The 14600-nt window shown below is 41.8% G+C and overlaps 1 protein-coding gene across 1 annotated transcript in view; it reads left to right on the top strand.

Moving 5' to 3' along the window:
- Window positions 1-14600, top strand: part of macrod2 (mono-ADP ribosylhydrolase 2) — a 414494-nt gene that overhangs the window by 128639 nt on the left and 271255 nt on the right. The window contains exon 4 of the mRNA XM_063492022.1: window positions 2530-2559. Coding sequence (XP_063348092.1) covers window positions 2530-2559 — 30 coding nt within the window. The remainder of the gene's footprint in view (window positions 1-2529; window positions 2560-14600) is intronic.

Here is a 14600-nt window from a genome sequence, read left to right as displayed (position 1 = left end):
CCCCTCTAATCTTCCTTCTCGTGTGTATAAGGAATGTATCTTACGGGGCAAGAATGAAAACAGGTTCACTTTAATGATACTCTCCCAGCTGGTATATCACAGTGACAGTTAACTACCAGTAAACTACAGTAAATGGAGGAGACTCGGCCATTCGTGAACAGCACGGGTCATCGTATGGGTGGTGATGAACTAAATGGTCTGAAAGCTAACAACAGACATCAGTGAGCTACGCTTTACCTCAGGGGTCTTCTACGTATCTACAGTATGTCAGAAGCCTCGTGCTAAAGCTTTCCTCTCAGCTAATGTGCTGGAACAAATTGCTTTAGAAATGCGGCAAACCTGATACAGGGAGTGTTGACAGCATGCTACTGTACACGTTTATGGTACATAACACATTTCTTTTTTGGCAAGTGCATAGGCTCGATGAGATAACATGTTAAGGCCATTCATTTTATGGTGTATTGTGACGATCATGTCAGTTACTTGGTGTTTAAACTTGCTGTGGATATGTGATGGTAGTGTCCAGTATTTTTGTGACCAAGAACGGCATAACAATAAGATTGCTGCTGCCAATATTCTCATCCAGCCAGAATTCACACCAGCAGGCCGCTCTTTGTCAGTTTTTCTTTTCTAGTCTACATAACGTCAGGGAGAGAAGGTGAGAGGACAGCCCCACTCATTTGCTGAGGAACTGAAGTGCACAGTGAAAAACAAGGGGATTATTTTTTCATTATTTCAAATTTGTTAATCATGAAAAGCTACAAAGTCCAGAAATAAAAATGTAAAGTTGGAAATGAACATATTAGGTTTTCTTTTAGCAATGCATTTGTGGAAAAACTTAAGCTAAAGCATAGAGATCCACCAGCTGCAGTTTTATTGGCTGATTCTCATTCAGATTTAGGAGCTATAACTAACAGAAGCAAACAAAAATCACTTTGCCATCAATACAATTTTTTTCTTGGTCCTTCACCCTGTCAGCAGTCAGCCTGTTTAATACCCACGCAGGATAAATACTGTCTAAAAAATACATGTGTATCGTTATTGCTCCTACTACATTGTAGTGAATTTAACCAACGTGGAATTAAATGAAGTCTATGTCTATGTTATTGTCATAGTAAACTGCAATAAATTACAGGATCTTTTTTTTTAATACATTTATGTTATTTAATTTCTTTTTTTAAATTTAAACAACTGAAAATAGGTGCTCTGCAATTGCAAGTAGATAAAAATAATTACATGTAAATGAGTTGCTGTACACGCAACTTAACCTGACATATTTAATCATGTCAAATTAAAGTAGGTACAACAGATTTGTGTAACAAAACAAATGTCAGTTACTTACATACATGCTCCATAATTTCCCTTGTAACTGCTTTAATCCTTTGCTCATACAGAGGCTGCTAGCTCGTGGCCGGCTCTGACCTGATGATTGGTTATCTTCGACTTTAGCCACTTTCCATTCGTCAGCTTCTTTAAAATGTCCATGTTCAACTACCTTAGTGTGTTTGATTAGGGTTGTTGTTATGTTGTTGGTTCCCTTGTGGTTTACTTTGGGGAACTTGAATTGCAGTGAAAGGCTTCCACACTGATGACATGTTAGCACATAGCTGTGAGTGTACGTGACTATTTGCCTGTGCTGCTGCATGCTTTTTTCACATGCATGAAAGGGATGGACTCATATTTCAACATATGGCAGGTCGGTCACTGGTCAGGTCAAAGAATGCTGGAAATGAGCTCAACCTGGTTATTGTCCGGTTGATTGTTGCATCACTATTAAAACTGATACCTTGTCCTAGTGATATAAATTTATGTTTGTTTATTATTTTTGCAATAGTGTGAAACTCTATGCCAAGGTTATATTTCATATACTGCACAGTTACCTACAGCATACTGTTAGTGTAGATTATAGTGGACACACATAGTAGAAACAGTTTATTGCTTGCAAATATATCTTCCAGTAGTGCCATAATTTCTTACCGTGTCTCCATCAATTTGTGTGACATGTTCCCCAGAGAGATGAACAGACCCTGCAAAGCCATGACAATATCTGGATTTCACTGTTGCACAGTAGTATAAAACTGTCTCACACTGCACACTACTCTTAATTGCTTTTAATGAATCGCATGTCTTATTGAGCACAACCGCTGTGATTTTGCCAAAGAAAATCCGCCAAGGAGTGTATATTGAGTAGCTGCTGACTGAATCACACATTTGTTGCCAAGTTGCTAATTTGATATTTAAAGGGAAAAAAAAACTGCCTCACACATTGATCATTTTTGTCAACTGGAGATTTGATAAACAAACTGTTGGATGACATTCATGTTATATTTGCTAGACGGAGCTATTGAAATGTGTCATTATAGGCTTTTCCTTTCAAAGCGATACAAAAATCTGTTAAATAACTGTTATTATTCGAGCCAGTTTCAGGCTCGTCACGCTGTGATCTCCTATGCTGTTGAATTATCCATATTTATGTATGTTTTTTACATTTTTTTTTACTAAATGTACTTTTTTTCCCTCTCTTTTCAGCAAACTCCAGTCTTCTGGGAGGAGGCGGAGGTGAGTGAATGCTTTTGTTTTTCACTATCGCGTCCCATTGATTGCTCCTATGGTAAAGCAATTAAAGTTGCACTTATCAGATCAGGCATTCAGCCCATCTGTTTCATTGCATTCATGGCAGATTTTAGTGTCTACTTCAAGTGTCTGTGTTAAATGCGGCTGAATGTAAGGCCAAAATATTAGAGCGTGGTACAGAGCAACCTTGCGCTGTGCCACACTGAGAGATGGTCATTACTTTAGCAGCCTGCCGAAGGACATTATCATCAAGGCAATGCTGGAAATCTGAGGCAGCCGATTGTAGTGTGGGAACAATGGTTAGGGAGCTCCAGTAGAATGCTACCGCCCAATCACACGGCTCTTCCTTTGTAAAATTTGACTTATGCAGTGACATGATTGAAATAATCATTCTTTACTGCAGTGAGATGAGGTTTTGGGTAAAATGCACCATGCACCAAGTTACACTGTTAATTTTTAGTCCCCAGGGAAATTTTTCATATGTAGGGATGGTATGACAGTGAAATAAGGTCACTGCTTCAGACTTATATGTTTATCCAGCTACATTAACAGCCTTCAGTTGTATAGTCGGATCCCGACTATGACAGTCTGCCTTAGCAGAACTAGCTGTCTGATATAACTAATCAAAATATGTATTATAGATAAAATCTTCCCTATGTTGTATTTTATGAAGGTCTCTATCACAGCAAACATTTTATTTCTTACGCCACATTTTAATGCAACCATCAAAAAGCATCTTCACTGTATCGTATATTGCCATTTTTCCCAATGTGTATGTGTTTATAGCCTGTATCATTTTATTCCTATTGCTGTGTTTTCTTTAGTGAGAAAAATGCAGTATTGTGGATGATTGGTTCATTTTTTATGCTGCATCTGCTTTCTTTCTTTCTATATAACCAAAACTATATAGTTCCTTTTTAAATAGGTTTTATAATTTTGTGTACCAAAAAGAAAGGCACATGCTGCACCTTCTGATTACGATGCTTCTGCATTTATTCAGTCATTAGGGTTTACCACCTGGCAAAGATGACTCATCAGAAGCAAAGGACGGGCAAAAAGGAAGATCAAAGCCACTCGACGGTTATATGCTCTGTGCACATGGTGTCCATTAGAGTGTACATTGAGCTGTTGAAACCTTATTCGCATTTAATCATGCAGCTTGGAGTGCCCCTTATCTCGTCTGATACATTTTTAAGACTGCAAAAGTTGCCGTGTAGAATCTCAATCCATCAGCAGCATGAAGAGGCCCTCAGCGCACAGCCATCTTAGGAATTTCTGTGATTGAGATCAGAGGGTCACAAACATGCTTGTCCATAACCAAGCCAGACCCTGTAAAGCAGGTATACTGTCCGCCTGAATGGTGTCTGTCTCCGCTGCGATTCGCGCTATCGATTTGCCATGTACAAAGAAACACAAGAAGCAATTCTCTTTGCTATTACAATTTCATTATTGTTATTTTGTGCCAGATCACCTTTTTACAGTTCTTTAAATCTTGGCCGTGGTGATTGATCCAGTTTCTATTTCAACTAATAATAGCTCTGAGGATATTACAGATTGCTCTGTTTCATAACAGCAGCAGCGAAAAACAGAGGCGAATTGGAGGCTGTCAACATGAGAACGTGAGATCTTATGTGTCAGTTAATGTTGTACTTTTGTAGAAAACATTTTAGCTGATTGTAACCTGCAGCTGCGCTTATTAACTCCAGAGGAATTTCTAATTGTAGCAAGTGCCATTTTTTTGAGAGCAAAGCCTCTTTTCATTCCTAATTGACTTCCAGCGATGCTATTCCTAAATTACTGGCACAGGATACGAGGTCGGTTAACTCAAAAATGCAAAGAGTCACTTTTAATGTGCTAATAATGACCATAAGTTGAACAACATGTATGTCATACGTCCTTTATGTGTATTTTTAAGAAGAGTAAAGGAAGAAGAAGCCAATTTCCACTGCTGCCTTATTCACAAGGGTCGCCACAGCGGCTAGTCTTTCTGTTATTCTTTTTTTTTGGCCATGGTAAACAATGATGACTATAACCAGAGAGAGATTACTATTATCTACCAGGGAGCTGAAATTGTTATTTTCCCCCTAAAACAAAGCACTACACCGTTTGTCTTTTATCTGCATGAGGCCAAGAGGGGTTTTATCTTCCAGTGTCTTTATCACTCGAAGGTGTCTGCTAAACCTGCAAAACTGTTCTCTCTGTTGTCACCCTGCCCTCCCTCTCTACCTCTATCTGCGGTTTGGCATGTGAAGACCTCCTGCCTGGTGGCGGCGAGGATCGATGTGGAGAGGAGATGTGCTCTCATATAGGGTCCTCCTTATCTCCCAGCTGTCTTCTCGGGGCTCTGCAGAGGGGTAGCTTCACAACAGGATGATCCATCATGCTGGCCTCACACACCTGAGCCATGTGTAACTCTTAACAGTTCTGGAAGTAGGACTCTGAACAGCTCAGGAAAACTGGACATAGGCTTTACTTTATTTAAGTTTGTTTACCACCTAGGTGTACTTTGAGCACCCCTGGCTTCGCATGGTCTCTGTTATTCCCCCATATGTTTATATATCTTTTCACAGAAAAAGGTTTTACTTCTCTAGAATGCATCAGTTATTCAAGTGTGGCATGTGGTCACAGCAAAACAGAAACAAAGTTTTGCTGGTGATTGTTTTGTCGCAGTCAGAGTAATGTGAAAAGATGGAAATAAATGACAACAAAGCTCTTTCTGAGCCTTTTTCAGTGCACAGGAACGCTGCATTATATTTCTTGCAATAGTTATACAGAGAAACGATTCATAAGAAAAGATTCTTATGTCCTGATGCTCTATTAAATCCTTAGAAATCACTGATGGGAATTTTCTCTGGGTTATGCATCTTCAGTATTATGTACGCAATGGGGTTAACCAAAATAGCACTGTTATCTGCTTTAGACATGTTGGTCTCACTGGGATTTCAAACATACATAGAGGGAAATAACAATGATCTCTGATAATAGCACGCCAAATGGGGCCTCTGTGAATAGAGGGTAATTATGAATGGTACCAGGTTGCTCTTGTGATGTGTGTCACAGCATGGCTGGATGCTGGCACAGTCCCAGAAGAATAGACCTAATGTAAACATCACATTGCCTATTCTGCCTTCCCCATCCCTTTGTCTTTTTTTTAATCCACACATACACAAACACAAGCATTCAAGTGCAAACAGGGCTATGCAATGATACCATGAAGCCCTGTGTAGCCGGAGAGGGGGAGCTTCACTTGCCTTTGATGTCTCCATCCAGGAGGGGAATTTGCTCATTAGCATTCTAACCAGAACCATTGCCCTTTTAGCACTAGGCTTTAACTAGACCACCCAAACAAATCGTTCTTCTCAGGTTGGACCTCCTTTCTGTGCTCCAGTCAAGCAGTGGGTCACTGACATGGCTTGTTGTGTGTGTCTTGGCTTGGGCTAATTCAGCCACGGCAGTGGTCACTCTCTCAACCCGTCCAGAATGACACAAATGCCTAGATTCTTTAAAACAGGGCTAATAGCATTAAAAAAGTCTGCATTTTAAGTGAGCCCTAAAACAAATATGTATCAATGTCGACGTGGTTATCAACATTGCCTGCGTTACTCGTTACGTAAGAGCCGTGGGCCTTTAGCACTCTTCCTATCCTAAACGCTGGCATGAGTCATGGCAGGTATTAACACATTATAATAGATGAGAATAATTATGTTTGCTGTCGTGGTGCTTACGTCCTTTGTCCTCTTCTGCAACTAAAGATGTCATGGGATGTAGGCTCCCGAAGATATGACAAGGCAATCGCTTCTGCCTCTCGTCAGATGTGAAATGATGTGAAAACGCCTGCATGACGACCGCGCTTTACAAACACAGTTAACAGATGGAAAACAAAATGTTCCGAGCTCTGGCCTTTAAGTGAAATATGAGAAAAGATTGCTCATGGTAAAATTATCCAATCAGAAGTGCAGAGCGTCATCATCAATACGGATGCACCAGCACTATGCTGTAAATGCAAGGCTGGCCATTATCGCAACACAACGGTTAAAAAAGACAAAACACGTGTTCAGTTTTAAGACATGTTTGAATAATCCTTTACTGAGATTCCTAAGTGCTCCACTGTGCTTATCTTTATCTCCATTCGTTATGCAAAGAGCTCTGTTTTCTTTTCCTGTCACCTCCAGGTGAACCATTATCCTCTGTCTGGCTCTTACCCGGGGCTTGTTTGTTGAGTCGATTGGAGGGGACCATGCAGGGCGCGCTGTGCGGTTGCAGGGGGAGGGGTACAGGTCGAGATATAGGGTGGTGTTGGGTGACGGTTTGGGCGAGATGACTTTCTGTCCCTTACACAGCTCCCTGGAAGCCCCCAGACTAATCGCTCAAAGATGACGTATTATTCTCATAACTCAAAGATTACACACTATGCTTGACTGATGGTCCTCAGTTCACAGATGGTAGTAACAGCCATTAGCATAACTTATGAGAGAGATAGCGTATTTCCCCATGGAGTAACCTAAATAATGTAAAATGATAAATTGAATGCAAAGATTCCTCAGTCAGTGGGGCACCCTTGGGATTTACTTATCTGCTCATATTTAGAGAAGAGTTAGTTACACTCCGATCTAGGCCTGCCCTGTATTCGTGCTGTAATATTCCATGTTCTTTTTTAAGCGTGTTCAAAACAGCAGTGATGTACTGTAACTGTATACTGTAGCACCCAGCAATTCTCTCTTTATCCGTGTAATTCAATGACAGCAGCTCAGTAGGCTTGGGTCAGGACATGTGCCATGCAAGTATGGGAGTGCCCTCTCACATTGGTTTTAGCCAGTCAGGCTGATTTGAATAATTGAATTAAAAAATATATTTGAATTGGCCCCATTCTTGCATAAGCAAGGAAAGTCATTTTGTAAATTGCACTTACTTAGTGAAATTATAAAGCAACTTAACTCTACAAATCTCAAGTGTAGTGAACTTTTAAGTGAGTGTATGCATTAAAACTGCACTGTGTGCTACCATTGAAGTGTTTCCTTGCCTTTATTAAATGTGTAGCACAGTGTAATGCAGGGGTTATATGCTATAAAGCCATAACAATCTGCTCGTCTTACTGGAATCTAGATCCGTTTCCTTTTTTTTTTAATCAAAAGTGCTTTTAGTGTCTTGCAGCAAGATGATGAATTATTTGTGTTGTATACAACTGCATCTTCACCTAAAGCGTCTCAGTGCTTCAGTCATCATATTGAGTAATTATCGCGTGAGAAGCGTCCTCATGCCGTCAGATCATTTATGACGGAGGTGATGTGATTTAGAGGGCATTCCAGTGAAAGTAACAGGACAAGGTTATCTGCTGGACTGCAGTTTGTGATACCCAAATAGTGGTGAAGATAACATTGCCGTGTGAAAGCTTTCGTGTGCCATTTCTGTCTTCCCATGCCACCACAGAGAACAGTCACGATGAACAACCCCCTCTCTTGCTCCTCATCCTCCAATCAGCAATGATGGATGGACTAATTGATGCAGAGTGATTGGGCCATTTATTTTATCCTACAACAGTGGGTTCCATATTTAGGATTAGCGCTGCATTATAATGGGAAGGGAAGAAGAAATGGCCAGCGAGCGAATGAATCCGAGGGGGGTAAAGAGGGACACTCTGAGGAACAGTTATAAAAAATGTAGAGACAAAAAGAGGAAGAGAGAAAACAGTCATGCAGCTGTTACGAGCAGCGTTAACAGGACTGGTTAGTTGTGTAATGCTAAGCTTATGAGGCATAAGGGAGTGTTCCAGAGAGTTTATGGTGAGGTCAGTATCCACGAATAAGAGCGGGCGAGAGGGGCATATAGTTTCCACGTGTCCCGGTATCCCTCGCTCAGCCTATGAATCATTCATCTCTGTCCCCATGTATAAATCAAGCTGCCCGCTGTTGCCTGCGGCAGTCATGTCATTAGCTCGTTGATGGCATCGCTTGATCTCTGGCACTGCAGTGCAGGTGAGGGAAGGGGTCTAACTTTAAACAGCACACATAGCAGAAGCATATCAAACTTTGTAGAGCTTTTGCTGGTGGCTGTGGTATAGTGAGCTTTATGGAGCCGTAAAGAAGCATGTTTCCCATGCACGTTTTCTTAAAACCGCTCTCACATCTGCCGTTTTCGGTGTGTAAAAATGATCTTTCAACACTGTAATTTGAATGTGCTTTTTGAGAGCACAAGGTTGCTACGAATCTGACTTTGTTGGCCTTTGAGAGTAAAGCAGAGAGAAAATTAGGTGTCTGTGATGGAGACTTATACCAGAGATTCTCTAAAACGTGATCACCTATTTTCTATGTCATTTTCAGGCTGATCCAGAGTCTTACGTGGCCTTTTGCCACTAAAGAGTCATTTGAGGTGGAGAGCTTTACTTCTCTAGAATCTCTTCCATCGCCTATTGAGCAAGAAGACTGAGAAACCCTGGAGCCTTATCGGTTTTAAATGCTAGCTCTGCCAGTCACAGAGTGCTGTTACACTTTGACTTACAATCATGGTAAAGTATAAAGTGCTTAAAATGCATATAAGCAATCCTCGCTTTTTTGAACAGTTCTGGTACATACCTTTTGGCGTCCACCTTTCTTTGCTATTGCACACATTTGAATGTTCCTACCTCTGAATCATTTTGTTGCAAATAAATATATGTGATATTACAGTCAAGGCCTCTTCTTCCCTCAGGGTTGCTGTTCTAAACATATTGGAACTGCTTGTTTTACTTCATGTTTCACCCTTGCAGCGTCTCTCTCTCTCTGCGTTTTGTGCTCTCTCTTGCTGTCTCTGAAAGGAGAGATATTTTGCACTCCCACAACATGTAGATTTCAGCTTCTCTGTAATTCACTTGCTTTTGTACAACAATGGATATTCAACCTCGTTTAAGAATCGTCCACCTTATTCTGTCGCCCCTCATTGAACACAACGTGAGAATATCTCCACAGGGCTCAAGGAGCAGGCAAGAAAGTGTCAATTTAGTTCTCTTCCACACTGCATCACACATGACCTCCCCACGTACCCCAAACATCCCTTTTGTTCACCAGCATTTCTGGGTCACTTGTTAAGATTTTAGACAACTCAGTGCATTGCCAACCACAGTGTCAGAGCACATTTGTATCCTGCATGGGCTTTATAGTGGCCGTTTTGGGGGTGGATCCTGCACAAAATTAAAGGTGCTGTCTGTTTTTGCATACATGTGTCTGTGTGTATTACATATATATGCCTCCTATTAACTGTGCACTGTCATGACAGTGGCTGTGAGTCTGAATGGTACTGTGGAAGCATTTGCTTGCATGATGGCATGTCTGTGTGCCTGCCTGAATTTAAACGCCAGTGTGTTTGTGTCTATGTGTGTGTGTGTGTGTGTGTGTGTGTGTGTGTGTGTGTGTGTGTGTGTGTGTGTGTGTGATCCTTACTCTGGCATAACTGGATGCTGAGTTGTCTTGTCAGTTGACTCAGTGGTCAGTTTTGGTCCTGCTGCCCCCAGCAACGCACTGTGGAGTGATGAGATCTGACAGACGGGGACAGTTCTTAGCAGGGCACTACCCCATCCCATAGTCCCACCAATCATGGCAAGGCTATTACAAGGACATCAAGAGCTTAGGCACACGCTCACAAGTGATTCAGCACTGGCTGACATGCCAATATACCAATCATATGAAACCCTGTCATTTTTGAAAACATTTACCCAGGATTGCATCCTGAGAAATATTTTGTTCCAATAACACAGAAGGGACAAAAGGGAAATAGATAGTCTGAAATATACATTCAGGTATTAAAAAAAATCAGCCAAACACCGAGGCTCCTCACTATAATATTAAAAAAAGGTAAAAAATGAATTTGTGATGACTTTCTTTTAAAGTTTAACAATTAATGTTCTTAACATGGTGGTTCAATGTATTTCCTCTACCCTTTATACTCTTTATAGTGTATTTTTACTCTGCCTTTAAGCAGAACCATTAGCTAACTCTCAAATAACCTCACTCCTTGAGCCAGCCACAGTGAGCAGAATGATCTGTTTTAAATAAATGCTTAATTTAGCACATACTACACAGATTATTTAATACTGTCAGCATGCTACTGGTGTGGGCCTGAAGTAGTCTGTGGTATAATTCTCCTTCAGCTTCCAGTTGCTGTTATTAACATGAGGCCACACACTACTGATGGGAGGGAACCAAATAGGTGTGGTAGCTGGTACAATTACTGACCTGCATTCTGTGATGTTAATGTGCCATGTACTATTCTGCTATGTTAACTGTTGTTAGCTGCTGAACCAATGCCGTATGGGCTGAGTTAGCAAAACGCACACGTGCAAACTGCACGTAGCCGAGGTTTGCATTTTGCACCACAAATAAACATCCAAAGGCCTGACTGCTCCCGACTATAAAAGTGTACAGTTACATTAAGGTGGTATATAGATAGAAATCCATACACTGCACTGGTAAAAATCGCAGCGGGAGTATTTAGGTGAGAATATCTAAATTCCTGGCTGGTGGCTGATTAGTGGCACTGTTTTTTTTACGCTATCTGTGCAGAAACTGACCCGCTACAGCCTCATGCCAACTAGTAACAAACTGTCAAGCTTTCTGCATCTCTCATGGGGCAGCCTAGTTAGCTGTGTCTGACAGGCCTCTTGCCTACAAGAAAGGTTTGAGTCCAGGGAGGGCAGAGCAAGCTCCAGAGGAAAACTGTCATCTTTTTTTCAGACCAGAGGGAAGAGGAGGAGTTTCTCTCTCCCTCCTTCTCTCTGTCTCTCTCTTTTTCACCCTCCCATCCTTCCCTCTGTATCAGCCTGTTCCCCTGGTGAAGATCTTCACTTTCCCACTGCCTGTTATGCTCCTCTTAGCCTGACTGTGCAGAATAAACAGATGGGTGTCAGAGGATGAAACACCAAGCTTCCCCGAGGAGCAGGGCCCACCGTTTTTTTAACCCACTCGCAGTTTTCTCCTGCAGGGCCGCAGCAGCCATCCCAGTATGCTAGCTGAGAGTGACACCAGGACAGGCAGTTAGACTGAGGTGAAAGACGCTCCATGTGTCCTTCTTAAGGGAAAGATGAGCGTTTATACCACGGGGATGATGCCCGCCACTCCACCTAATCCTCTTTTCCCAGACACTTCATTATCACCTGCATTCTGCAGCCACAGTATGTGTGTGCTGGCAGATCTCTGAGGAAAGCTACAGAAGCTCGCGTAAAAGTGCAGTGTGAGGAAGGAGCACTGAAAAAGCGAGAGAAAGATGAGGAGGATGGCGGTATGAAGAATGACAGTGGATACGCAGAGTAAAAGGTGTGGTGGAGGTGGAGAACAGATGTCAGACGTAGTGGGTGGTAGTGAGAGGTAAACAGTCGGCGTAATGTCTTCTCGTTTTCTCTCCACATATATAAACATATATATATATATATATATGTATGTGTGTGTGTACATATATATATATATATATATATATATATCTATATATATATATATATATATATATATATATATATATAATTTTTTTTCCTCATTTCAGAAGCCGACAGCATGCCAAACTGTCCTCCCATCAAACACATCACTTTATCAATTAAAGTGAATAAACCATTAGTGGATTTAGCTAAACAGCTAATTAATAAGCATTTTTTGTAGGGTTTAAAATTGACAAATGTAACAAATTGAACTAAACGATCACATGTATTCTAGGAGAAGATGTTAGATAGGACTTGATTTTTCAATGTACACAGACCAATTAATACCAGTATATTTGTTGTTTTCTGTGTCGGGCATGAGCAGAGACGTCTGCTGGGAAGAAGATTAATTTCTGAGTGGGAGAGTGCAGCAAAGCTATTTGAGCCCACTGAAACATGTTGGCTCTCTACTGTGAGACTCGCATTAGCACATGCCATAATTGATGGAGGAGCATACTTAGCAGTAATAATGGGCATGGGCTTTATAGGGGGTGGTATCAAGACATTATTTTCAGAAAGCTCTAATTAAGCTTTTTTGCTGTGGCTTTGGTGCAGCAGCGACTGTCCAGTGTCATCGGGAATGCTTTCTCTGATAAACACGCTGCTTGCCAATCGGTTTGTTCTGGGCCTCCAATGTGCAGGGAAAATAAACAAGTTCATCAAACAGTGCGAGACAGCGCTCCTCTCCACTGACTCTAGTCCTGGCCCTGATGAAACGGCAATCAGCTCAGTGCCATTGGGAGCCATTGTGTTTACAGTTAGTGGGTGGATAGACTGCTGCTAGCTGGGGGAGATTAGACCTTTGAGACCAGCTGGGACATTCCCGCCACCGCGCAACTCCACCTGTGAAATTGCAAACGAGACCACGTCCCTCCCCTCGACCTCCGTGGCTGGTTGAGTGATCAGCACGACACTGACACTTTGCGAGGTTGGTCACTCAAATTAAACTGAGACCCGGTGTACACGAGAGTGTGTGACTGTTTTGATGGTGGAGGCGCATGAAAGCAGACACAGCTGTAGGTCAAGATGTGGGTGGGAAGGGACACAGTTGACTTTGATGTCACTTCTCCAACCTCTCACCTCCCTGGAACGTTTCTTCCCGACTCAGATTGAAGATTCACTCTTCAAAATTTGCTGCCGCTGTCTTTAAAATAAGGAGCAAAGTAAGGAGGAGTCACCGTTTTTTCGCAGGCCGCATTCTACATAAACGGTAAACCTGAAGGAAATCCGGCAGGATAGAGGGTAGATGTGAGCCTCAGCTGACAGCCCCTGGAACGTGTTTCTCCCCCTTGGTCGGGCAGCGTAGAAAACCTCACCAAGCGTGACAATAACAGAATGCCAAAACATGGATCGGGCCAAATGAGCTGTGAACGCAAACAAAGTAGCGAATTTGTTCTGTGGCATTTGGGGTGGACATGTGTCCCCTCAGCATGTTAAATACTGCACCCAGTCTAACTGACAGACAGGAAGGTGGTGAAAAATGAAGAATAATTAAGGAAAGAGGGAGGAAGAGACAGAAAATGAAGAAAGGCAAACAAAGCAGCAGTGATAAAGCCATGTCTCACACGGTTATTGATGTATATATATGTTCTTATTCTAGGATTGCAGCGTTTCTGCAGCTATGCTGTTTCTTTGGATCCCACCAGAGATTTGTCATGCCTTATGGTAAATTTACTGAAGCATAAGCTGAAGCGCTGGAGTACTTGTTCTGTTTTGTTATCCACTGAGAATTTCTTGGTCTGTATATGACTTCATATTACCTCATGAATATTGATATCCTGTAATTTGTGTCTGGCTTACGTTCGGATGCGTCGGATGCTTCTTTGTGCTTTATGTGTAAAAAATACGCACACACACACACACTGACTCTATAATCCTGAGTCTGGCTCAGCTGTTAAATGTTTTATTTACTGAGCCTTGATGAGATAAGAGCCGGGTGTTTTGGAATGTCTGTCTGAGGACATCAGCATGCCTCTCTGTGTGTGTACGCTTCTTTTAAGTGCTGATTGGTCATTTGGCATCCGTCCCTCAACACCAAAATGGACTCTTGGAGCAACTCATGAAGGCTATAAACATAAGCAGCTGATAGCGGGGCTACTCTGAAAGAGGGGGGGAGAAAAATAATAATCTTGATAATACACATTTATTTTGAATCGTTCTGCGGGGCTATTCAACAAATGCATTTTAGACTTTTAAGTGTGTTGCTGATTAGCGAGGAGCTTAACGGTTTGTGGGGTGAGATTGTTGCATATATTTCAGTTTTTCAATCGCTCTCTCTTTCTACATGTAATACTGAGGCAGGCCAGTTAAGGAATCAAAAGAGCCTAACTGCACGGAAAATGGATCTGTGCTGGGTGGCTTGTTAATTCCCTGGTGTGCCTCCTGAGGTGAATCGCTCTCGATGCGGACGTTGTCTTTGATCATTCACAAAGCATGTCGTAGCAAGGTCTGCACAGGCACCCAACAGATGGTCATTAAATCGTGCATTATATTTTACTGGAGCTTTTTTTACATTCCTGCAAGATCTCTGGGCTTTTATTGCTGCTGTTTAAGATGGCCAGCATGCTGATTGTAAACAAGCTGAGACTCT

Source organism: Pelmatolapia mariae, linkage group LG13 (assembly GCF_036321145.2).
Source record: "Pelmatolapia mariae isolate MD_Pm_ZW linkage group LG13, Pm_UMD_F_2, whole genome shotgun sequence".
Classification (NCBI taxonomy): Eukaryota; Metazoa; Chordata; class Actinopteri; order Cichliformes; family Cichlidae; genus Pelmatolapia; species Pelmatolapia mariae.
This window is presented reverse-complemented; position numbering and strand designations above follow the sequence as displayed.